Raw genomic sequence first — 24,763 nt, 5'->3', positions numbered from 1 at the left:
GAGCTTCATAGGAGGCCCTGACAACCTACAGCTCCTGGAATGAGCAAAGTCTGTATGCTTCTGGGTGTAGGGCGCATCACACATACATTGCTGGGTAAGGAAGACATGCCCATAATGCCTTACCTAACAATCACTGATAAATAACACTTACAAGGGGCACAGGAGGAAAATTGTAAATTAAGTGCACGATACAATTCCAGGAGCCAGACAGGAGGCTTGGAACACCACCCCCAAAACTGACCAAATCAAGGCAGTCAGAGCAGGAGACAAGGTACAAGTAGAGTGCTTACTGGGTAGGCAGGCAGGAGTCCTCCGGGACCCACAATGTACTGGTTATGTAGAAGGGGTGGGACACCTTGGGGTAGGTTGGGGGGAGCTTTGCCTGTAGAAGCAAAAAAGACAAAAACAAAAAAACAAACAAACCACCAAACCATGTAAAGCAGTAACGAAAACAGTATCGACAGGACCCTACTGGTCCATCGCTGATAAGACCTAATTTCATGGCAAGTCAGAAGAACCTCAGTCAAGTAGGTCCTGTGATACTAACTATACACAAAAGCTTGGATCACATGTATGTCTGCTTGGGAGTGGGGCGGCACACACTGGAGAGACAATTCAAAGGCTGACTGCTTGCACTTTGCAACTGGGTCGCTATCTCCTGACAGGTGAATGCTGGAGACCCTAGGGAGCAAAAGTGAAGCCATTGCTAGATGAGATGTGACTGAATTCCAAGAATATTGTGAGAGTGTGTGCGTGTGCGTGTGCGTGTGCGTGTGTGTGTGTGTGAGAGAGAGAGAGAGAGAGAGAGAGAGAGAGGGAGGGAGGGAGGGAGGGAGAGGGAGAGGGAGAGAGAGAAGGAGAGGATGGGGAAGGAGTGGTGAGTGTGCAGGAAAATCAAACTGAGAGAAAAACTGCATTTTGCCATCCACGATCTGAGAACACTTAAGCACATTCTGGAAGATAGGGGATTTTAACCTTTTGTGACATGGTTCTCTTTGACAGTATGGTCAAGTTTATGAATCCTTTCTTAGAATAATGCTTTTAAATGCATAAAAGATGAGAAAGGAAATCAACTATATTGAAATACAGTTACTGAAGCTTTTAAAAAGCAAGTTTATAGACCCTAGGTTAAGAACTTCTGTCCTAAGGGAAATACTGTTCACATAGGTTATCAGATTTGAAAAAGGCAAAATTTTTCTGTTCATACAAAGAAGCTGAATGGGAAATCAGGCTGGGCAACGTCTGGACTGTGGATTCAGTAGAGTAGCTGGGCAATAGTTTGTCCTGCTAAGTTAAATGCTGTACCCTGGGAGAGACCTGCCTACTAGTGAAATTACAGATAAAGTTCTTCCACCCCCACCCCGAACAGTAGCCAAGAACAGGCAGCATTTTTCTAGGCTACAGCAAGGCATGATGCTGTCTTTAATCACAGAATAAGATGTGGCCACTGGGATTCTGGCAACAGAACTTGAAAACTACATGGGAAAAACCTGCCACAATTTGTCAAAACTGATACTTTCTTGCATCTCAAAGACTTAACTCTGGCAGTTCCCTCTCCCCTTTAAATGAAACCTGAAGGTTCCCCAGATGTGTCTGAAGTAAAAAAGAATCCCAAGAATTCAACTCTCAAGCCTGTCAGCATTTGAAAAAAAGTGGTATTACCCCCCTACAAAAGTCACTCCAAAGTGTCAAGATGCTAACCCGCCTGGTTATGTAGGGAGAGGCAGCAGTGTTCATCTTATACCTGAAGAAACTAAGGGTGCTGCCCTGGTGGTTGCACTCGGCATAGAGACACTGGTGACACTCAGACCAAGGCTGTTTGTAGTGTTCATGCTGTTGGCCATGCTGACAGCTGAAGAGCTGGTGCTGGTGGCGGAGGCAGAAGCAGCCGAGAAAGTGGTGGAGGGTGGAAGCGAGGCTGTGTTCTCAGCCCCGGCATGCTGACAAAACAAAACCGAGGAAAAGGGACTCAGGAGTGCTTGGAGGCGACGTGCCAAACACACAGTAAACTCTCTTACAAATTCAATTTAGAAATTGCAAGGGCTATTTTCACTATGATTCCAAGATTAATTCCAAATGCGTGTGGAGTCTAATAATTCAGAGATGTTGATTAGTGCAGTCGCCCATTCATTTTTTTTTGCTTTACACACTGTAGATAATTTACAATATTCTTTAGGGGTAACACATTTCACTTAAGTGGCAAGGAAAAAACCCAATTTGAATGTTTTCTTATAACACTGAAGAAACCCCACCCAGCAAACTCCCCAAAATCCTTGAAGGGTGGGAGGGTGTTCGACTATCACTAACACACACACACACACACACACACACACACACACACACACACACACGAAACTTTCCAACAACCTCTAGGTAGAGAGGTGATGGAGAATAGAGATGAAGAATGAAACATCCATTTTTCAGACATGGCCAATGTGTTGATCCATTTTGTAAGACTATTTATTACAAAAAAGGGTTTCTATTTGTAGGAAGAAGGGGGAAGGGGAAGGAAGTTTAGTGAGTGGGTAGTGATAGAATTGACCAAAAAAGCATCAAACACACAGCAGAAAAAAAATTCACAAGGGGACACAAACAAGATGTCTATTTTTACAATAATAAATTTAATATACTTTAAAAATACAAACTGTTCAAAACAGAACTTCATGTATAACTTTTTTTGTTCTTTATTAACTAATAATACAGAGGTTTATTGAAGATTATCCTCACAATTAGATAATTTTTTAAACAAGTTTAAAAGACCTATTAAGAAAGAGATCTTTTGGAGTTAGAACAAGTCTTTCATGTTTTTGTTTTGTTTTGTTTTAAATTCAGAGCTTGAGAGGTTAACTGATGAGAATCTTAAAGAAATTTTCTGTCAAAAATTACAAATTACCTTCAACACTCTCCAATTCCTAGGTGGAAAAAAGGCCACTTACTGTGTGTGAAGTACTTGATGACAGTGCTGATGATGCAGAAGAAAGGCTGTTCTGATGACTGGACAGTGAACTACAAAACAAAAGGGAGTAACTATTTTCATTGAGACCAGTCATTATGTGATAATGACTACTTAGAGAAGGGGATTTTTTGGGGCACAGTTTAAAAATTTTTTTTAAGATTACACATAGGCCCACCTGGCAGCTTCGAAAACCATATGCTGGGCTCTAATGTGTCTCTTCCATTCTCTTCCTCTAAAAGCTATTTCAGTGCCAATGGCGTCTCTGCTCCCCATCTAGACAGGTGAAAAACCCTCAGCAAAACTTGGAGGTCTAGATCACCAGGGGCTGGTGCTAGCATGAAAAACTCTGGCTCATGTAGCCCTGTTATCTTTTAAGTTAAAGAGTCAATTATACATGCTACTTGTCTCCATTTCTTAGAAAAAGTCTGAGTATTCTTTTAAGAAATAGAAGTTAAGATTCTCTAGCCACTAGTATTTGTAAAGGGCAAGAAATATTTCATTATAGTTGTAATTAAAGGAACTATGTTCAAATAGTCAACCAAACAACCCACGCTCATGGGCTGGGTAATTAACCATAAATTCTAGGATTCAAATCAAGCTCTTCTGCTTAACATGATGGAAAGGATCTCTGATAAGAGAAGGTTAACAGAATGAAGGAGACACAGTTTTTCAAGTACTTCATCTCTCAAAATCCATTTCATTATAACCCTGCTGGTAAAAAGATTAAGGCTGAAAAGTGATTCTTGGGAGTCAAATTGGAAATGTGTTTGAAAGTAGGCACCACTGTCTTTTCATTTTTCATTTCAATTTTCATTTCATTGTCAATCCTTCCCTAAACTTAAGCTTGGGTGAACATATAAAGTAAGAATGGGCATGACGGTAGCAGTTTAGATACCATTTGACTGGGAATCAAAGCAGAGGCTGGCATCAGCCTGAACTTAGGACATTCTTGCACTTAAATAAAAGAATGGCTAAGGAAGTTAGGCAGTTCATTTTATTAAGCCTATTTTTTTTCTGCTAAGGTACAAGCCAGGCAAAACCTCACCCAAATGATTTATGGTAAAAATCTATCAACCATCAGATAAAAACATTATTTCTTTATTGGAAACAAATCTCCACATAGCTTTCCATCGGATTTCAATCTTTTCTTTTTTCCACTCCAGGCCCGCACATCACACTATACCTGCTTAGCTGAGCGAGGGAGCCACTGGACAAATCGCTGGATTGGGGCAAGGAAGGCAACGTGGCCGTGTGTGGGGTTGCTGAAGGCAGAAGCGTAGTACCGGAAGCTGTGCTTGGCAGAGAGCCCAGAGTCGAGAGAGAGGGAGAGGTTTCTGTTGTCTTCGGTGCTGTAACAGATGAAGTAGCTGCAACAAGTTTATTTAAGTTGCAGAGAAATCCATAGAAGAACAGGGTTCTGCTAAGCTCAATAGTGACAGCGAACTTGTGCTCGGCGGAGAGCCTTCCCTTCACCTTCCAATTCCATTTCTACTGTTACTAATGATGTGGAACTGGGCTGGGCTAAAACCGGTCATAGAATGCGACAACAATGGACATTAGCATCCTTCACTGTTAACTGAGGCCTTTCCTTATACAAACGAATGCAAGAAAAATCAACATTTTTTCATCCAAAGTAAATTCCTTTTGATGAAGGGCAGGAGATGTCATAACCTACATCTATGTCTACAACACTACAGGGTCTTCTAGCTTCAACCCACAAAGTGGATCAAGAAATCTTTCAGGGAAAGATCTTTAAAGCCCTCATGCAGAAGAATTATCCTAAAAACTAACAATGTCTGTATTTTCAAGCAAAACGTATATTTAAATTCAATGCTTTTTCATGAGCGGGTTTAAAAAGACTTACTAGAAATTGCTCACAGCCATTCTCTGGGTCAGGTCTGTGATTTCCTTAGCATAGGCAACTCCAGGTAAGGAAATGTCACTAAATAAAGAAGGTCACAAGTCCATTGAGAGAGCTGCCTGGGATCCTGGCTGAATGACTCGCTGGCATCTCAGAAAGGACTGGAAGCTGGGCCCCTCACTCTGAAGGCAGCTCTCTGCTGTCTCACATTTCTGCTCTTACTTCCTGGACACTTACTTGACTTTGCTGACTAATGTCCAGCACCTAAACTGAGCACAGAAGGTGCCAAAAAACACTGGACACAGACCAACATAAAGTCAAAATGGGTTCATGACTTAAGACATAATGGCTGATACTACAACCAATTTGGGAGAGAAAGGAATGGTTTACCGGTCCAACTTATGGAGAAGGGAAGAATTTATGACCAAACGAGAGATAACAGAGCATTACAAAATGCAGAATGGATAATTTTGATTACTTTAAATTGAAAAGTTTTTGTATAAAGCCAACACAACCAAGATTAGGAGGGAAGCAGAAAACTGGGAAAGAATTTTTACAACCAGTGTCTCTGACAAAGGCTTCACCTCTAAAATGTACCAGGAATTGAGTCAAATTTATAAGAATACAAGTCATTCCCCAATTGAGAAGTGGTCAAAGGATATGAACAGGCAGTTTTCAAAGGAAGAAATTAAAGATATCTATAGTCACATGAAAAAATGCTCTAAATCACTATTGATCAGAGAAATGTAAATCAAAACAACTCTTAGTTACCACATCTCACCTGTCAGATGAGCCAACACGACAAAACAGGAAAATGATAAATGCTGGAGAGGATGTGGGAAAATTGGAACACTGTTACATTGCTGGTGGAGTTGTGAACAGATTCAGTCATTTTGGAGAACAATTGGGGACTATGCCCAAAGGGCTATAAAAATGTGCATACCCTTTGACCCAGCAATACCACTTCTAGGGTTGTATCTCTTTACCCAAAGAGATCATGTAAGGGGGGAAAGGACCTGTATGTAGAAAAATATTTACAGCATCCCTTTTTGTGGTAGGAAAGAAGTGGAAATCAAGGGGATGCCCATCATTTGGGGAATGGCTAAAGAAGTTGTGGTATACAAATGTAATGGAATAATATTGTGCTATAAGAAATGGGGAGCAGATGGACTTCATAAGAACCTGGAGAGTCTTATATGATCCGATGATGAGTGAAGGGAGCAGAACCAGGAGAACATTGTAGACAACAAGACACACTGCTTCTGTGATAACTGACTTTGATAGACCTGGCTCTTCTCAACAACGCAAGATTCTAAGACAGCTCCAAATGACTCATGATGGAAAAGGCTGTCCACATCCAGACAAAGAATTACAGAATCTGACTGCAGATTGAAGCAAACTATTTGCTCTCTCTCTTTTTTGTAATTTTATTTTTGGTTTTGTTACATCTTTCTCATGGTTCATTTCATTGGTTATAATTCTTCTTTACAGTTTTATTATGGGGAAAAGAATTTTAATGTGAAGGTATATGTAGAGCCCATATCATTATATGCCATCTTGGGGCGGGGGGAGAGGGAAGAGAGGGGGAGAAAATTTGGAACTCAAAAATTTGTGGAACTGAGTGTTGTAAACTAAAAAAAATTTAATTAATAAAAAAAGACATTGCCCAAAGAAAAGGATTTAGCATGCCGGTATAGAATTTTCCATATATTTAACTCAAATATATGCTTTAAAACAAAGCATTGGGTCTATGTTCATCTTTTTTTGAAAAGGAACTGGTATTCCTTTGGCAAGAAAGGTTTATGGCAGACAGTGGAAATGCAAATTTGCATAGTAAAATCAGTCTATTTTTCTCAAAAAGCTTGAGTCAAGATATTCAAAGGGGAAAGTGGCATTAGAGAAGCTAACAAATTACAAAGTATAATTAAAAGAAAATGATACAAGTAAATCCAAACACAGTCTAAGATTAACAAATTCAAAATGAACAAAACCCCCTCTATAACAGGATTAGTCTCATATGCCCCCACTTTCAAAATGACACCTTTTTAAAACCAAGCAAAATTTTGAAATATTTAAAAGGTCAAAAAATCCTTCCCATTAGGACATGTTAAAAGGCCCGGCTGCTTCACCACCATATATACTCCTTAAGGCTGCCTCAATCATCACCACCATCCACAACAGTTATTTGTAAAGCACGTGGCAGTTTTCAGGGGGTTTTACACATATTAACTAATTTGATCCTTACAAGAATCCTATTAAGACTAACTGTCCTTATTTTAAAGAAAAAGAAACTGAAACTCAAGGACACTTCATGGTAGCCATTAAAGTACTAAGTGAGAGAGATGGGACTTGGATTAGTTAAGAGAAGCATGGATTCTGCAGGGTGGTGATACAGCCTTCTTGGGATCATGGTTCTTATCTCAAGTGGTTTGGTGTGATACAGTACAAAAATATCCAGCAGGATGTGAGAGTTGGAAGGGGTCGTGTTTAAATTCCAATTCTCACATTCTGACAATTCCTAATTATAACCTGTTAACGTCTCTGACCCTCAGTCAACAAGCACTTATTAAATTAGAACTTATTCTGTGTCAGATGCTGTGATAAGTACTGGGGATACAAAGAAAAAGCAAAAACAATCTCTCCTTTAGAGAAGCTCACATTTTAAAAAGGGAGATCCCGCATACGTGGACAGGTATACAGAAGATACAAATGGAGTCAATACATGGTAACCTTATGAGGAGGAATGAGCAACTGGAAGGGGGATGGGCTGGAAACAATGAGTCAAGAAAGAAGCCTCAGACTCTAAGAGACACAGGTGAGAGAGCTTTCTAGAAATAGGATACAGCCAGGGGAAAGGAATGCTGATGGGAAACGAGGTTACAAATATGAAAGTGGAAAGAGGCCAGTGTGACTGGACAAAAGAGCATGTGGAAGGTGGTAAGAAGGGTGGAAAGGTAAGATGAAGTTTAAATTCCAAACATTCAAGTTCATATTTAATTTGAAAGACGATAAGGTCAGAATTTGAGAAGGCAATGACCTGGTCACATCTACATTTTAGAAAAAATCACTTTGGTGGGTACATGGAGGATGGATTAGTGTAGAGAGACTTGAATTAGGGAGACCAACCAGGACACTGCGACGACAGTCCCGGTGAAAGGTGATAAAGCTCTGCTGGGGGAGGGGAAAGAATGAAGGAAGGTGGCTGTATGAGCAGGGAGAAAGGAATATAAGAAATGGAGGGAAAAAACCCAAGATTTTGCAACTAATTATCAAGATATATGGGGTGAGGGTGAGGAGTGGAGAATGACCTCAAAGTTGGGAAGCTGAGTGACTGGAAGCAAGTGCCAGTAATAGGGAAATTGGTTAAAGGGATGAAGTCTGAGTGGAAACAACATGTTTAGTTCAAGATGCCTTTCAGACATCCAATTCGAAATGTCTAACATGAAATGTCACTGATTAAATATCAAGGAAGAGACTATGGCTGAATAGTCATTTGCACAAAGATGGTAAAGGAATCACGAGAGCTGATGGGATCAAGTACAAGAGTAGAGAAAGAAAAGAAACAGAGCCTTGGGATAGAATCAGTTAGTGGATGCGACATTATTGAAGATTTAATAGAAGCCTGAGGGATGTTCAAGTAATGAGGAAAACTAGGAGCAATATCACAAAGCCCTAAAGTTAGTGGGTATGAAACAGATGAAGATCCAGCAGGAGACGCAGGAGTGTTTAGATAAACAGGAAAACGTCAAACTCAGAGGAGTGGATATTCAGGAGGAGGCAGTTAAGTATCAAATGCTGCAAACTAAAGAAGGAAGAGCATTAGGGGCTAAGGGATTTGGCAATAAGGAGGACAGTAGTAACTCTGGAGAAAGGGGTCATAGCTGAGTGATGAGGCTGGAAGTCAGATCACAGAAATTTAGAAGTGGAGTGAGGAGGAGGAAGAACCTAGTAGAGATGGGCTTCTCAAGGCGTTTGGATGAGAAAAGGAAAAGATATGTAAAACAATGGCTAATGAGTAAGGTAGGGTTCCAGTGAGGGTTGTTTTTTTTTTCCCTTGAAGGACACAGGGGACTTTTGAGCATCTGTGTACAGAATACAGAAAGGAACAAATAGATTAGAGAAGATAATAGTGGGTAAGTGAGCCAGCAGGAGGTGACATTAAGAACGCACACAGAAGGGCCTCAATTTCATCATATATAAAACAGAATTGTTGTGAGGAGCAAATGAGAGAGTTTATGGAAAGTGTTATGTAAACCTTAAAGCATCACAGATTAGATATTTCTTATTTCCACTAGATCAGGGCCGGTAACATTACAATTCAGAGTTTACCAACCTCTGAGATATCAAAATAGAGTTTCCAACTTGTTACCAGTATTTAAATACTGTTCTACTCTGTACGCAACAAGGCAGCACGTGCCATGACAGGGCTTTAACTGCTGTTCTCCAGAGGGGAGCCCTTTCCCGACCACTTCCCAAGAACGTGTTGCAGTAGGTATCAACTACGATGGGAAAGCTGGGAAATCAGGGTGGGGAGCTGGAGAAAGCCCTAGATTTCAAATCCACTCGTGTGACCTTCCTTTCTCCAGATTTCAGTTTCACTGTTAGGAAAATGAGAGAATTGGGGGAGATGATCTCTGAAGTCCCTTCTAAAGCCCTGGTCTTTCAACTTCGGTGAATCTGTGCCTTATTAATGAGTCTGTGTTAAAGATTTAAACCGGGGATCACACAACCAGATGGATAATGGCTTTCTTATTAAGTGAGTATTCACAGTAAACTGGATTAAACTGAATTCTTTACAATTCAATTTTGTTAAATACAGATTAGTTTTTTTTATAAAACAATGAGCTGCACAAAGTAGATTTTTTTGAATTTTAATCAGTCATATTACAATGGTTCAGAAATATTTTATTGGTAATGTTATTTTGGAATAATGAAATCATAAATGGAATACTTGCATTTTTATAGACTCTAATGGTGGTCAATATACCATTATGACTATTCTACAGAGCAATTTTGAATGTAGTTTGCAAAGATAAAGTTGGGAAACACAGAAAGAAGATGTCTAATCCCAGATTTCCTTAGTTTTTGTTCAGGGGGTGGGAGAATGTCATCATTTTTTATAGCTCTGAAATGTGCCACTAGAAGGCAGGAATTTGGTTTGGAAAACATGGAGAATACTGCCGATTTGAAGTAAATGTTACACCGAGATCACTGTATAGGTAGTAGTACAGCTGGGCCAACACTACAATTGGAATTCTAACTATGAAGGAACTTTTTAGGAGGCTTTTAGTGCAACGGATTCTTTCTGGACAGCAATCAACTAACAGTGGAATTTTAATAGAGCCTGCTTCTCAGGCTCCATTCAATTGAACAGAGGCAGCACACAACAGGTGGCAACCTTAATCAATCTGCCAACAAGCATTTACTAAGTACCTAGCCGGTGAAATGAAAGTCCTCGCCCTCAAGAAGCTTACATTGTATTGGAAGAGACAACATGTACATGATGATCTCCGATCAGGGACAAGGCTGCAGGTTCCCTACCCCTGACTAGGTATATACAAAATAGAAAATTATTCAAAGTGGGAGAGAATGGACAGCAAAGGCTTGATGCTCTGAACTGAGATGACACTGTTCGGCTACTCCTCTGAAGTTCTTTCCATGCCTGACTTATTCCCTCACTTTCAACATACAGTTAACTGCTATGCTCTTACCATATCTTTTCTTCTGTCTGCTCATCAACTGGGCAGCCAGGTGGCAAGGTTGGCAGAATGCCAGTCCTAGAATCGGGAAGACCTGAGTTCAAATCCAGCTTCACACACTTAATAGCAGTATGGCCCTACTAGATAAGTCACTTAAGAACTCCTTTTGCCTCAGTTTCCTCATCTGTAAAAATGAGCTGGAGAAGCAAATGGCAAATCACTCCAGTATCTTTGCCAAGAAAAACTTAAATGGGGTCACAAAGAGTCAGATACAGATGAAACAAGTGAGCTCCTCAATTTTCCACTGCCACTATTTCACATCAGGCCCTGCTCATGTCTAATCTAAACTACTGCAATAGCTAGACATATTTTCCTAAAGTAAAATTCTGATTATGTTGTTCTTGGGCTAAAAAGCCTTCAAATGCTTTTCCCACTGCCTGCCAAACAAAGCCCAAATTCTTTAACCTTATATTAAGATTACAAGCTCAATCAAGCTACTTTTCCAGCCTCATCTCTACTACTGCCTGACCTAGGTGGTTATCATCAAATGCAATCTTTTGCCTGGGATGTCTCCTCCTTTTAGAATGCCCTAGCCCCTTAAAAGCTCACCTGTGCTGCAGGGGATAGCTCAAATGACACCTAATTCTTGAAACCTACTCCAAACCCATCAAAAATTTTCCAGAATGGTAATGCTATTTCATTTTTGTAATTTAATGTATTGTTTATGTATGTTAAAAATTTCCACGAGATTGTAGACTCTGGGAAGGGAGAGATTAAGCCTTATTCACCTTCATATATCCCATAAGCCTTAATAGATGGCACAAAGAGTTTAAAATATGTTTGATGAATTAGTGAATCTGGTTTACAGGGCACAATTAATATATTAATTCCAAAGTACTTCATGGAGAGCAGACTCCATTGTTTTCAAAAGAAAACATAAGTAAAATATGTGGTTATTTAAAGTCATTGCACACTTATCAAAAGACTGAAAAGCACATTAGGATTTCAACAAGCCTGAAAAGATCACAATCACTTTACAATAGGTAAGGAAGGAAATTTGAATAATTTTTCTTCAATCACACATAACACATTATACATAAAAACTAGAAAAACTAATGCCAAATCCATATTTCAAGTGCATTATATCAAAAAGACTCAGAATAGTCCATGAATCTAAGGGGGTCACTTTATGCTATATGTATGTATGTGTATATGTACGTATACTTCCAATTAATTTTGGGCCATACTGAGAACAAGCAGAAACCCCCCCCAAAAGAAAATATTTTTGTTGATTCAAATGTATTACTGACAATTTTTTTTTTTTTTTTTTTTTTTTGCTGAAAGAAATGTATACACTTTTCAAAATGTTAGGAATAAAAGATCCATAAACAGGTGAAATTTTCTGCAAGAAATCTAGGTGTTTTTTATGATACTTGTTTGGAGATGAGAGGGTATGAGAAGGAAGAAGAAAATGGCACAAATGCCAGATCATCTCTAATATGAGAAGCAGGAAAGCACAGGCAAGATACATTTTAGTTGGGTAACTAACCATAATGGATATAACTCCTAAAACTGTAGGGAAAGTAGGTGACTTGGACAAGAAACACAAGCAAGGCAATAGTAGATACCAAAAGAGCCTTTGAACAATCAAGAAATAATAAAAACTAAAGAAAAGAGAAAATGAGAGACCTTACAACAGCCCCTGGGAACCTGCTGAATTAATTTCGTTTATATCTCAGCACAGGAGTTCTGAAACTTTTTTGCTCATGGAACAATCTTGATTGTGTTGAGATGAATCACAATCTTTGCTGAGATGATGTTTCAAATACTTCAGGATATATGAGACTTGTGCATAAACGCAGTTCCTGTCTAATAACACTAACCATTTTTATTGAGTTTGCTCTGGGTTCAAGGTCAGACAAGTTTTCATATTAATACGGCATGAAAATCTTTGCCAAACTTGGGCTAAAATCTAGGTAAACTGTCTACAACTCTGTCCTGAGCTAGTAACTTTATCAAAAAGAAATGAGGTTAGTCTGTAAACACTTTGTTTTTGGTCAAGACAAGATCTTTGTGATCACTGCCTTCCTTCTCTAGATGTTCCCTAACAATAATTTAAATACTGTGATTTAGAATTTTGACAGGGAACAAAGTAACCTTCATTGGTCTACAGTTTGGAGAATTGTTCTCCATCCCCTACCCTGATCTCTTTTTAAAAATTGGAACATTTTTCTCTCTTTAATCCTGCAGGACCCCCTTTCATTCTCTATCATCTCTCACTGATCACTGACAATAGCTGAGCAAACTCACATTCCACTTTTAGAATCAAACTATAAGAGTTCACCTGAGACAGCAGGCCTAGTACATCAGGAATACCTAGACGTGTGAAGGCGGCCTAGCAGGGCCAGATCTCAAATTCTATTACAGAGCGGTGATCATCAAAGCAATCCAATACTGGCTAAGAAATAGCAGGGGATTGGTGGAAGAAATCAGGTACACAATACACAGTATTAAATGACCATAGTAATCTAGTGTCTGATAAGCACAAAGATCCAAGCTTTTGGGACAAAAATTCACTGACAAAAATTGTCTTGGAAAACTAAAAAGTAGTTTGGCAGAAAACTGCATAGAGACCAACATCTCATACCATATACCAAGATGAGGTCAAAGTGGGTACATGAGTCAAACATAAAGGGAAATATCACAAGAAAATTAGGGGAACCTGGAAAATTTTAACAATTCTATCTGTGGATCAAGGAAGAATCTATCATGATCAAAGAAGAGATAGATAGATCATGGGAGATTATGTAGCTAAGATTAGAAGGAAAGCAAAAAAAGGGGGGGGGGGAAGTCCCCCAGCAAAATTCCCAGATAAAGGCCCCATGTCTCAAATATATAGGAAGCTGAGTCTAATTTATACAAATAAGAGCCATTCCCCAATTAATAAATGGTCAAAGGATATGAACAGATAGCTTTCAGAAGAAATCAAAGCTATCTATAGTATTAATAATTGTGATAGAACATTATTGTGCTTTTACCAATGATGAGAGCAGGATGGTTTCAGAAAAACCTGGGAAGGCCCATCTGAAGTGAAGTACATAAAGTGAAGCAAGCCAAAGCAGAACACTGTACACAATGAAGACAATGCTGTAAGGAAAATCAACCGTAAGAAACTTAGCTACTCTGATTAACACAATGATGCAAGACAATTCAGGAAGGACTCACGTTGAAAAATGCTATCCACCTCAAGAGAACGAATGAACTCTTGCGTGAAGAATGAAGTATAATTTTTTCACTTTATCTTTCTTGCCCTTTTTTTTTTTGGCAACACGGCAACATGCCACATCTATCCTAAGGAGCAGTGCCATCCCTTTTTCTGATTGTTCTTATTTCTAACATAGCTTAAAAAACCAAAAACAACCCCACCCAGAAAAAAAACAAAACAAAACATTATCCTTTTTTGGTTTTCTTCATCAGCCTTGGCTTTTGGTACTCCTGACACCAGTCTTATGGAAATTTTGCTTCCATTCACTACCTGCTCTGATTTCCATCTTCTAAGTATCATTTAAAAATCTAATTTGGTTAATGAGTTTCCTGCTCATTTGTATAGGTCACTTTAGACAACTCTCCCTACAGTTGTTTCTGTGTCTCAAAAATTCATTTATAAATGCTTCCCATCCTTCTAGGGTTGACTTCCACTGTAGAATTTTAGGCCGTCAGATCCTATCTGTTATTCCCCTGAACAATGAGAAATCTGCTCTCCTTAAACCTAGGGTAGGTAGCAGATATTCCAGCATTACAGCAAGAAGAGATATTATTAATTCCTTTAGGCAAAGAGTGTACTCTGCCAGATGTCCTGATAACTGAAGTCCTCCGTTGTAACTCCACTAAGCTGCTGTGCCACATTTGTGATTTATCTCCCTAATTCATCTGTTTCCTCTTTCTATTCACATGGTCTATAGACACAGCAGTGTGGTACAGTAGAGTATTAGACTTAGAGTCAAGAAGACCTGAGTTCAAATCCTGACTTTTAACACTTTCCAGTTAATTAAGTCACACAACCTCTGAGGTCCATTTCCTCATATGTAAAACAGGGATGATAATGGTACCGACCTCTAAGAGTTGTTGAGAGGATAAAATAATAGTAAAATACTTTTCAAATTGTGCTAAATAAATGTTAGCTTAGTAGTAGTAAAAGTAGCAGCAGCATTCATAGTATACTGGTAACAATACTGCTTCTGTCTTGCCATCCATTTCTCTCTACCATTCATGTTTGCTTTGCTTCCAATCCTGCATTCCTCAAATGTCTATATCTATCCATAAACATACAAGGAAGGTGTGCCCTATATTCTCCCCTTTATACCCATAGCTAAAAAACCCACAACACTTTAAAAAAAACCCTCTCTTATTTCTGTAAAATAAGTTCTATATTTCCAGAGCAATGTTCCAATCACTAGTTTCATCCTCATTGGTTCAAATGGGCACCTTCCTATTAGAGGCTTTCTACATTTGTGTAGAGATCTCAAAGGCCATAGGTTTTATAAGCACTGGCTTCCTTAAGATTTTAGATGACTGGGAACATCAGGTGTTTCTTTTATTTCTTTTCCCATAATAGAGCTCACACCAGGTGGCATACAGCCTGTGGCATCTAACCTAGGTCATTTCCTGTTTCCTCCTTTTCAGTTAAATGTCATTTTCATTAGATTTGCAAGATTTCAGGTAAATAAATTCTGAAGTCTTTGCTATACTTCATCCCTAACCAGAAGCTCACTGTACCTAGATTTTAAATCCCAATCTTCCTCTGAGACACTATTTTCCCTAGCTATTCACTTCATAATTCTGCCCCTTCTACTCTCAAAGTCCTTGTGGCCTTCAAATGGCAACAACAACACAAATACTACCAGATCCTTTAAGTTCTTCAGCTTCTTCCTGAAGTCTTCTTAAAATCTTTGGCAATGCTTTCTAGATTCCTTATAGCAGTATCATTTATGACCACAGGAATCGTTAAAAGTAGCTGGAAATCAAAACTTATTTCTCATTTCCTTCTTGTTTTCAGGTGGCGACCACTGGTCCCAGTACCCTGAATCAGATAACTATTAACAGCCAAGTCCAAATGACTGCGTCCAAAGGCCCCTTATCTTCCTCATCTTTTAGAAATTGGCAAACATCTTCTTGACCTTTCAACTAATATAAAAAGTTGGGTCTCCCTCAAGATGAATTAAACTCTCCCAACTGAAAGAATCACAGAAAAGATACACAAAGTTTTACAGAACATGGTCCATTCTAGGATTACTTGATAACCAATAGGTGACAAGATCTCCATATCATAAATCAAATGATTAGCTCTGAAGTCAGTCTGTACAGTCCTGAGGAAATCAAGGTATCAGAAAAAGCATTCTGTATACTTACTGTCTAGAGTTTGCTGAGTTCGAACACCACCATGTCCATTCTGCATCAGGAGGAAAAGAGGACAAGTAAAAATTAGCTTTGAAACTACAGGAGTAGTGTAAGGAACATCAAAAATAAATAATTTAATACGTAATCTAGCTATGTATTTAAAAGGGGAGAATAAAGGGCAGAATTGCCTCGAATGTGAATGATAATAATAATGAATGTAACAGCACAGATTATATAAAAATGAACATTGCATCACATAAGACTAAAAGCAGACTATAAGGTACCAATCTAAATAACACTTTAAAATTCACTAAATGGCACCCTAAAATTATTTTATGATTCAGGCAAGACTCAGGGAGCAAAATGCTAGGAAATAAAAACAGAACATATTAACTACAAAGAACAGAAATTTAACAAGTAGGCAGACAGTATATTCCAAGCTTCTGTGTCAGAATATTAATGGCAAAATACACAATTATTCCAATGAGTAAGGCCATCAGCAATACAACAAACTCAAAGTTGTCATGATATGATATAACAAACAATATAACAAACTCAAAGCTGCTATATATGAGTATCGAGATGGGAGATGTTTCCAGTTCAAAAGAGACATGTGTAAAGTAATGACTGTGATTGCAAAACATCACAACTTACAGATAAGAAATGAATTAGTCTCCAAAGAAACTATACAACTGAAAACAACAATAAAGATACTTAAGCTAAATAGCTATATTATCATAAGGAAAGAAAAATACCTTACTCCTTCTCTTCCCCACACAAGTTTATTTACTCCAAGTAAATGGAACTATCTCCTAGAGCACGGCTGTCCAAAACACTGGCTGTGCACCCCCATGCGGCCAGCCTGTGTCCACAAGCACAGAAATTGACACAAATGCTTTAGTTAAAGCATTTATGTCAAGTTTCACACCTGTAGTAAACACAGGCAGGCCACATAAAATCACACGACAGGCTGCACTTTGGACAGCTCTGTCCTAGAGTAAGAAACCAATTAAACAAATTGGTAACCTCATTTACTCAATTAGAATCTTACAAAGGGAAATGTCACAATACTTCCATTGCTCATACTGAACTATAATTAACTAAAGCATTTTCTTTTTCAAAAAGTGGAAATAAAGGATGAAGAAAAAAATTACAGGAAAAATTTAAAACTAAATTATAATCTTTTGGCTAGTTCCTCCCTCTCCCACACTGAAGGATGAAAATTCTTAATTTTATTTTTAATACAATAATTGAATCCCTAATTCATCTTTGTTTTCTATATAACTTGCTTCTAAGTCTCATGTTCTCTTCATTCCCCCACAACAAAAAATGTGGAGAAAGAAAAGATTATTTTCCAGAAGAATGGAGAAATAGACATGTAGACTCCTATTGTTAGGTACATGCTCTTAGAAAAGTCAGTCGATAAGCATTTTGGGGGGGGGGGGGCAGGGCAATTGAGGTTAAGTGACTTGCCCAAGGTCACACAGCTAGTACATGTGTCAAGTGTCTGAGGCTGGATTTGAACTCAGGTCCTCCTGACTCAAGGGCCAGTGCTCTACTCACTGCGCCACCTAGCTGCCCCAAAGAACAACCTTCCATTCATTCATTCATTCATTTATTTATTTATTTTTGTTTTTGGAAGGGAGAACGCAGGGCAATTGGGGTTAAGTGACTTGCCCAAGGTCACACAGCTAGTGCATGTGTCAAGTGTCTGAGGCCGAGTTTGAACTCAGGTCCTCCTGACTCCAGGGCCGGTGCTCTACTCACTGTACCACCTAGCTGCTCCCAATAAGCATTTTTTAAATGCCTACTATGTGCCAGGAACTATGGATATAAAAAAAGGGCAAAAATCAGTCCCTGCCCACAAGGTGCTAGCAGTCTAATGGAAGGTAAGCATTGTACACTTTCTGAATGTCTTAACCCCACTCGTACATGATAAACTCCAGGAGGATAGGAACTATCTTAACTATACTGTATTCCTCTTTCTGAAAGGGATAGATTGCTCAGTGTCACACAGGAGCAAAGCAAATCACTTATATTTAATACCACAAGTCATGAAAACAAACTCTCCTCTAGAAAAAAAAAAACAAACCTGGTAGCAGCTGCTTCCATGGTAACCTGAGATCCATTAGAAGTATAACTAGTAAACAGTGAGTATCTCTCCTCGGATAAGCAACCAATTCAATTTAAACATTTGTTAGGCATAGGATTGCAGTCATATTTAATTTTATTCTCTACTAGACATTTGAAGGAAATCTCAAAGTCACCGTCCTTGACTTTGGAAAAAATTGTTTTAAAATGTTTATGGGGGACTCTCGGGACCAAAAGGATATCTATACATCAGAGGAACACTTGATCCAGGTGGTACTTTGGTCTGAGTTTCTGCTTATCTCAAAAAAAAAAAAAAAAAAAAAAGCTTAGAGGTACAAAGAAGAATTGATGGGAGAAGACAGACCAAAGGACAAAAGGAATTCCTATCTTAGAGGGGGAAAAAAAAAGGAGCTTATGGTCATTCTCAGTATATACCACCAGATTTCTTAAAACTGTGTTTCAAAGATGTAATGGCAAATAAACCCATACAACTATTATTTACTAATCTTTTCTCACTAAGGTATTGTTTTAATACTTTTCAATTCATAATAAAATTCAACCATCAACTTTATATTATATGGTGCTATTAATAGTTTGAAAACCATTAAACTTGTATGTTTAAGCTAGGGAATGCCAGGAAGACTATGTGCAATGTATTAAGGAAATACACAGATGAAACAGGATATCATTTCTGCCCTCAAGCCATTTACCATCTAATGGCTCAAATGACAAGGTAAAAGAGATGTACCTAAGTCAAAAGTGTACACCTAAATAAAATTCTATGAGGAGTTTGGAGAAAAAATTATTTGCAGCAGCATAGTATACCAGAGAAGGCTTAAGGGAGGATGTCAATATCAGATGTGAACCTTAAAGGTAGGTAAGGGTTTCAACTCGTGAAAATGAAGGATAGAAGAGGTAGATTTCATTTACTGGAGGTATTACTATAAGAAAGGGAATAGAGGAAGTAAAAAACAGTTTAATTTAGGTGAAGCACAAAACAAATCAAATACACACAGAGAGAACTAAGGTCAGTTAGAGTTAGATAATGGAGTCGGAGAGGGTTCTTGAATTTCAGAATAAGGAGTTCATAATTTATTTGGTGAGCAATGGGGAGTGATTAAAGGTTTTTGAGTCAAGGGGCAGCCATAATCAGAATGATACATTAGAAAGATTAAGTGGGCACAGGAGGAAAATATTATAAAAGGGAAGAGACTAGAGGAAGGAAGGAATACCAGGTAGGAGGTCATTATAGGAAATCAGCCATGAAAGTCTAAACTAGAGGAAAAGATGGGAAGCATATATATAATTTAGGGCTGACAGAATGTAGAAATTGAATAGTTATAGGGAGTTATGGAGACGGAAAACCACCAACAAAAACAGGGATACTAGGAAGAGAAACAGGTTTGGATAATGTGATAAGTTCAACTCTGGATAAACATGAGTTTGAAATGCCAGCAGGATATATAGATATGTGGAGAAGACAGCTTAAGACACAGGAACACTGTTTAAGGGAAAGGTTGAGACTAGAAATGAAAAGACTGACCCACTGGAAAAGAACTGAAAATTGAAGCCATGGCTAGAAATGAGATTGCCATAGGAAGGAATGCAAAGAAAAACAAGATGGTAGAGGACAGCGCCTTGAAGGATATCCAGAAGTAGGGATTAGGAAGAGAAGTAAGACACTAGTAAAGGAGAAAAGCAGCAAAAGAGGTAAGTAGAATCTTTCTGAGAGGACGGTGTTACAAAAACCAAAAGGTGAGAGAATATTAAAATAGTAAGTTGAAGAGTGCCCAATGCTGCAAAAATATCAAGGAGAAAAAGAACACCAAAAATGTCATTAGATTTGGTAATTACAAGGTCTTTGACTTAGGAGAGATCAGGTTAAATGTGAGAGGAAATACAGAATGCCAAGGAGTGAGCAGGTAACGAGAGAGTATCACCATGTATATACAATATAAATGAATCTTAAAGAACTCTTTTTTTCATGACCTGGTAGACCTAAACATATTTTAGGCTAAGGAAAAGTGTGGGAATGTTTGGAGAAGCATGAATAGAGAGGGGATAATTGACAGAAGGAGACTGGAGGGGATTGAAATCAAAAGCACAGGTGGAAAGGACAAGTCAAGGTAGATTTGCAGAGTACAAAAACAGAGAACCGAGTCAACTCATGTCAAGTGGGTGCCTATATTCCCAATAAGGGCCTCACCAACAAAGGCCCAATCATGCAATCTAAGCACAAGTAAAGAAACATGGTATCAATAAACCCCAAAGTCCATAGACAGAAAAGAATATCTGCATAACATGTTAGGGGAAAAAAGAGGCCCAAATTCATACATAAAATTATAAAACTATAATTCAATTACATAAACATTTATTAAAACATCTATCACATATATAAGGCATAGGGATACAAAGATAAAAACAAAAAACATCTCTAACATCCAAGACCTTATATTTTTTTTGAGATATAGCATGTAAACAAATAAATCTGGAATGGTAGGCTACAGCCACGCTCACTCTCCCTCCTTCACCGTATATAATTTTCACACACACACACACACACACACACACACACACACACACACACACGCACATGTTTTAGGAACATGATAGTTATTTAGAAGACGGATTAGAGAGGGTAAGGGGAGGGAGTAAAAGCATGGAGTCTAATTAGGAAGGTACTATAGTAGTTCAAGTGAGAGTCCCGAATAAGGGTGATGGCTAAGTGAATGGAAAGGAGGAGGCAGATGTAAGAGATATTATAGAAGTAAAATGGGCAAGACCTCTTACCTGAAAGGAGGTGGATCAAAGGGGAAGGAGGAAAGGGAAGAGTCATGGATGACTCTGAGGTAAATGAAAGTATGTAGGAACCTTCACGAAAAATACAGAAGTTTGCAGGAGGGGCATATTAGGGGGAGAAGAGGCGTTCCATTTTGGATTGAGTTTCAGATGACTAAGTAACAAGCATGTAGAGATGTTCAACGGGCCAAGAAAGCCAAAAAGATACTTACTGTGACAGCAATAGAAGTCGTCTCAGATGGAGCCATGGAGCTTTGGTATGCTATCCTGCTATGCACAGAATTCTGGTCGTAGGAGGAAGATGTTGTTACGGGACTAGTGCTCTGAGATGAGTTGGTCAAACTGGAAGAGGTGATGACGGAGGTTGTATAGGTCGACTCCTGTACTGTATTGGATATTGGCAAAGAGGTATTCAAAGGATCACTGGAAAAAGTAAAAGTTATTTATCATCTCAGTAAATAAATGTCACTTCAGATTCCTTCATGAAATACCACCACCTTACTACTTTAACTGGTTAGCCATATTCTAAAATCAAATAAATAGTGTGCTTACCTACAATATTACATTTAAATACAGATAAATTATCATGGTTCTCTCCAAAGCCATTTTACCTCAAATATTTTTCAGTTCTTGGGGGTGGGGAAAGGCAACTAGATTTTAATCTGATTAAGAAGTTATAATGACTTAGTGATCTCCTAATGAGGTAGAATCTAGATGGATTTAAGTTTTTCTTCTCATTGTATATCCTTGAGCAAGTTTTTTAATAATCCTGTTCTAGTTTCCCAGTTAGAAAGAAGGCATAAGCTAACTTTGATCTCTGTCACCTGGGGAATAGGGTGGGTATTAATTTAAAAAGTACTAAACACATACCAAATATAATTATTTTTAAAAATAGTCCAATAAAATAGAGACTTGACAAATCAGTCATATCCCTCCCTCAGCCCTGCATATTAAGGTACTGAGCTCCCCCATTACTGCCAATTGATCAAGTTGTAAATGTATGATCAACTGTCAGGGATAACATAGAAGGCCTTCCTTTATGAGGTAGGTGGTTAGACTACATGACTTTAAGTGTTTTTATTTTCAAGAGACAAGAGAGACTCAAAATTATGATTCAATATTGAAATCTTCAAAAAGGCTCAAATAAAACTCTTAACAGAGGAGGGAAAAACCCTAAAGCCAATGTGGCACTGAACTATGGGAATATAGCAAAAACGAAAAGGTTAAATTCAGCAGTACTTTTCCAAAGCTTGAATACACTGCTGCTGGTTAAACTGATGGCGAGATAAGATCTACTGTATCCTCTGTATTTGGTTCTTACACCAGGGTGCTAACACATTGGTCCCATCAGTCTCACATCATACCAAGTGTTCTAGAGTATGATAAAAAGCTAAAATGTGCTAAGAAAAGATTTTGTTCACTCTGAGCTGACTTTTTTCTCTCATAGATACTCTTACTTGCTTCTCTAGTGATATATCATCACTGTCACTGTTTGTCACCAACATTTGTGCTACCTTGCAAGTTTTCTTTTGTTTCCTCCAATTCCTCTTGGATCTTCACCACACATATGTTCATTTTTCTAATTGTGGAGTGTAAAATTATGGAGGAAATATGGCACGATGGACAGAGAGCAATTATTAAAATCAGGAAGACAAGGCTGGAAGTCCCACCTTTTATACATTGTAGCTGGACAACCCCAGGCAGGTCATTTAACCTCTGAGCAAAAAATTGCAGAGCAGATGCTGATCTGATTGATGGAGGGAAGTTACCACACAAGGAGTTCCTTACACCAATGAAATCAAAGGACTGGTTTAAAAAAAGAGTGGCTCTTCTTTAACTTGTATTCCCTAAAAATGCAATCCCCTTTAGAAAACTCCCTTTCTTCACTCTAATACTACCCGAGTTGCTTTTACCTTCATTTAGTAACCAAAGGCATAATAATGAATAGCATAGATGTTTAGTTCTGACTTTAGCGTAACTAATAACCACCTAGTGAACTTCTGCATGAAAAACTCATAGGAGATGGTTCTAAAATACAGAGGGCATGTTGTGAGAATGAAAAACAGAGTGTCTTTTCCTCCCCATCATTTTGATAAGATTTCTATAACAAATGTCTCCCAAAGACAGAGTACAAATAAATACACACAAATATGTGTCCCCTTACCGACTACTGCCCTGCTAAAATGGAACTCATTTCTCTTCTCCTATCCTCAATGGAAAAATAACCATCTCATCTTTGATGAGTTGTTGAAGGGTTAAATTATATCTTTTTGAGGACCCTAACTTTCCACCATCCTTATATGGAATTCATTCTGTAAGATGCATCATTTCTACCTTCTACATGACTGTTGTCACAAAACACATATTTCTTCATGTTCTCTGGAAATAAGATGCATGAATCCAGTAAGCAGACTTCGCTAAACTGTTCATGTTTCCATTCCAAAGCAAGCATATCTTGAGAAAAAAAAAGCAAGCATTCCTTCTTCACTTTGATTTGATCTCATATATATATTTAATCAGAGGAATTTTGTGGTTGTAAAAAAAAAAGCTATTAAAACATATACCTAAGAAAAGGCTGGTTAAAGAAATTGTGGGGAGGTAGGAGATACTACTGAGCACAACGAAACTTTAATTTTACTCCTCTTCCCTCCCAAGAATCTGTTTTCTTTCATATAGCAGCCAAACAAGCCTGCTTACTCTCAAAGTCCCATTGTCAAGAGGCAACTCCTTCAACTCCCAATTCACAAAACTGTCTCCTTTCCATGAGCCGTTCTGACTCAACTGTGCTTGTACCTTATAGAAACTGAAAACAACACTCAACAGCCTGAAACATAGAAAAGAGCAATTGTATACCTTACAGGTTTTGGATACAAGCTGATTTGGGCCTGATTGCTATTTTCATTGCTCAATGCTGATCCAAATTCAGGGAGAGAAGGTTCTGATCCAAATTCCAGAGCTCCAAACTGAACATTTAACCCTGTAACATCTGCTGATCCTGGCATTTCCACTGCAGATGCAGGGATCTGTAGGGGGAAAACATATGTTTTTCACATTCAGAGCTCAGCATATTTTTTAGTCTCAAGAAGCTTTCCTGAATAGCAAGAATCCTTAAATGTCACTAGATGTTGAAGAGGAACCTAAGGCATGAAAGGGGGAAATGGGGCCAGGGAGAGGGAAGACAAATACACAGTATGGGGACTGTCAGTGACACCACTGCCTTCCTTTGGCTGCACATAACTTTGCATTGAAGTTCTCAGAAAGGAACTATTTCCTATGGATAATATAAATGAATCCACTTCAACCAATAGGTAAGGAGGGTAACTAAACAGATGCTAGGCTAGCTCCTTACTTATGTAAAAAGTCTCTAGTATTTAGAAGCCGCCATCTTTCATTTTTACCTTTCCTCTATGTTATTAGTCCAACTGAAAATAAATGTATTTTTACATGGTACAATATGATGTATGTAAAAAATACTTAAATAAACAATTTATAAAGAAATGTTCAATTTTCAATTTTTTTTTCCCATTTTAAAGTTTCCCTTTGGTAAACATAACTTATGGTTAGGCTACTCACCTTAGAAGATGGCGGTACTCTCCGTTTTGGGGGTTTGATCTGTTTCGGCTGAGTTTGCTGGGCAGACACCGTTTGGTTTTCTGTAGACATGCTGGGGAGCTGCAGCATTTTGTTCACAGCTGTGGCATTGTCTCTAGAGTTTTCTCGGAGTTTTACCTGAGAGGAGAAGTTCTCCATCCCAGGGGGAGGAACGGGGATGGGCTGGGTCTGGTGTTGCTGTCGCTGGCTCAACTGGCTCAGAACTGGGGATGGCTCAGGCTGAGATTTGAAGTCTATCAAATACCCAGAAAGAAAAAAGGCCAGCATGTAATCATTATTCAGTTACTCAAAAGGTGCTCATTTGTTTGTGCTATCTGTTCTGTCACTATCATGTGTAATTAAGATAAT

The 24,763-nt window shown here is 38.4% G+C and overlaps 1 protein-coding gene across 1 annotated transcript in view; it reads right to left on the bottom strand.

Annotated features, from left to right (window-relative positions):
* Positions 1–24,763, bottom strand: part of UBAP2 (ubiquitin associated protein 2) — a 126,945-nt gene that overhangs the window by 8,465 nt on the left and 93,717 nt on the right. The window contains 8 exon segments of the mRNA XM_036739113.1: positions 291–382; positions 1,745–1,940; positions 2,937–3,006; positions 4,140–4,323; positions 15,926–15,965; positions 21,016–21,226; positions 23,657–23,826; positions 24,377–24,648. Of these exon segments, the coding sequence (XP_036595008.1) occupies positions 291–382; positions 1,745–1,940; positions 2,937–3,006; positions 4,140–4,323; positions 15,926–15,965; positions 21,016–21,226; positions 23,657–23,826; positions 24,377–24,648 (1,235 nt within the window).

The sequence above is a fragment of the Trichosurus vulpecula genome, chromosome 1 (assembly GCF_011100635.1).
Source record: "Trichosurus vulpecula isolate mTriVul1 chromosome 1, mTriVul1.pri, whole genome shotgun sequence".
In the NCBI taxonomy this organism is placed as follows: Eukaryota; Metazoa; Chordata; class Mammalia; order Diprotodontia; family Phalangeridae; genus Trichosurus; species Trichosurus vulpecula.
The sequence above is the reverse complement of the archived record's forward strand: the minus strand, read 5'-3'. Positions and strand labels throughout refer to the sequence as shown.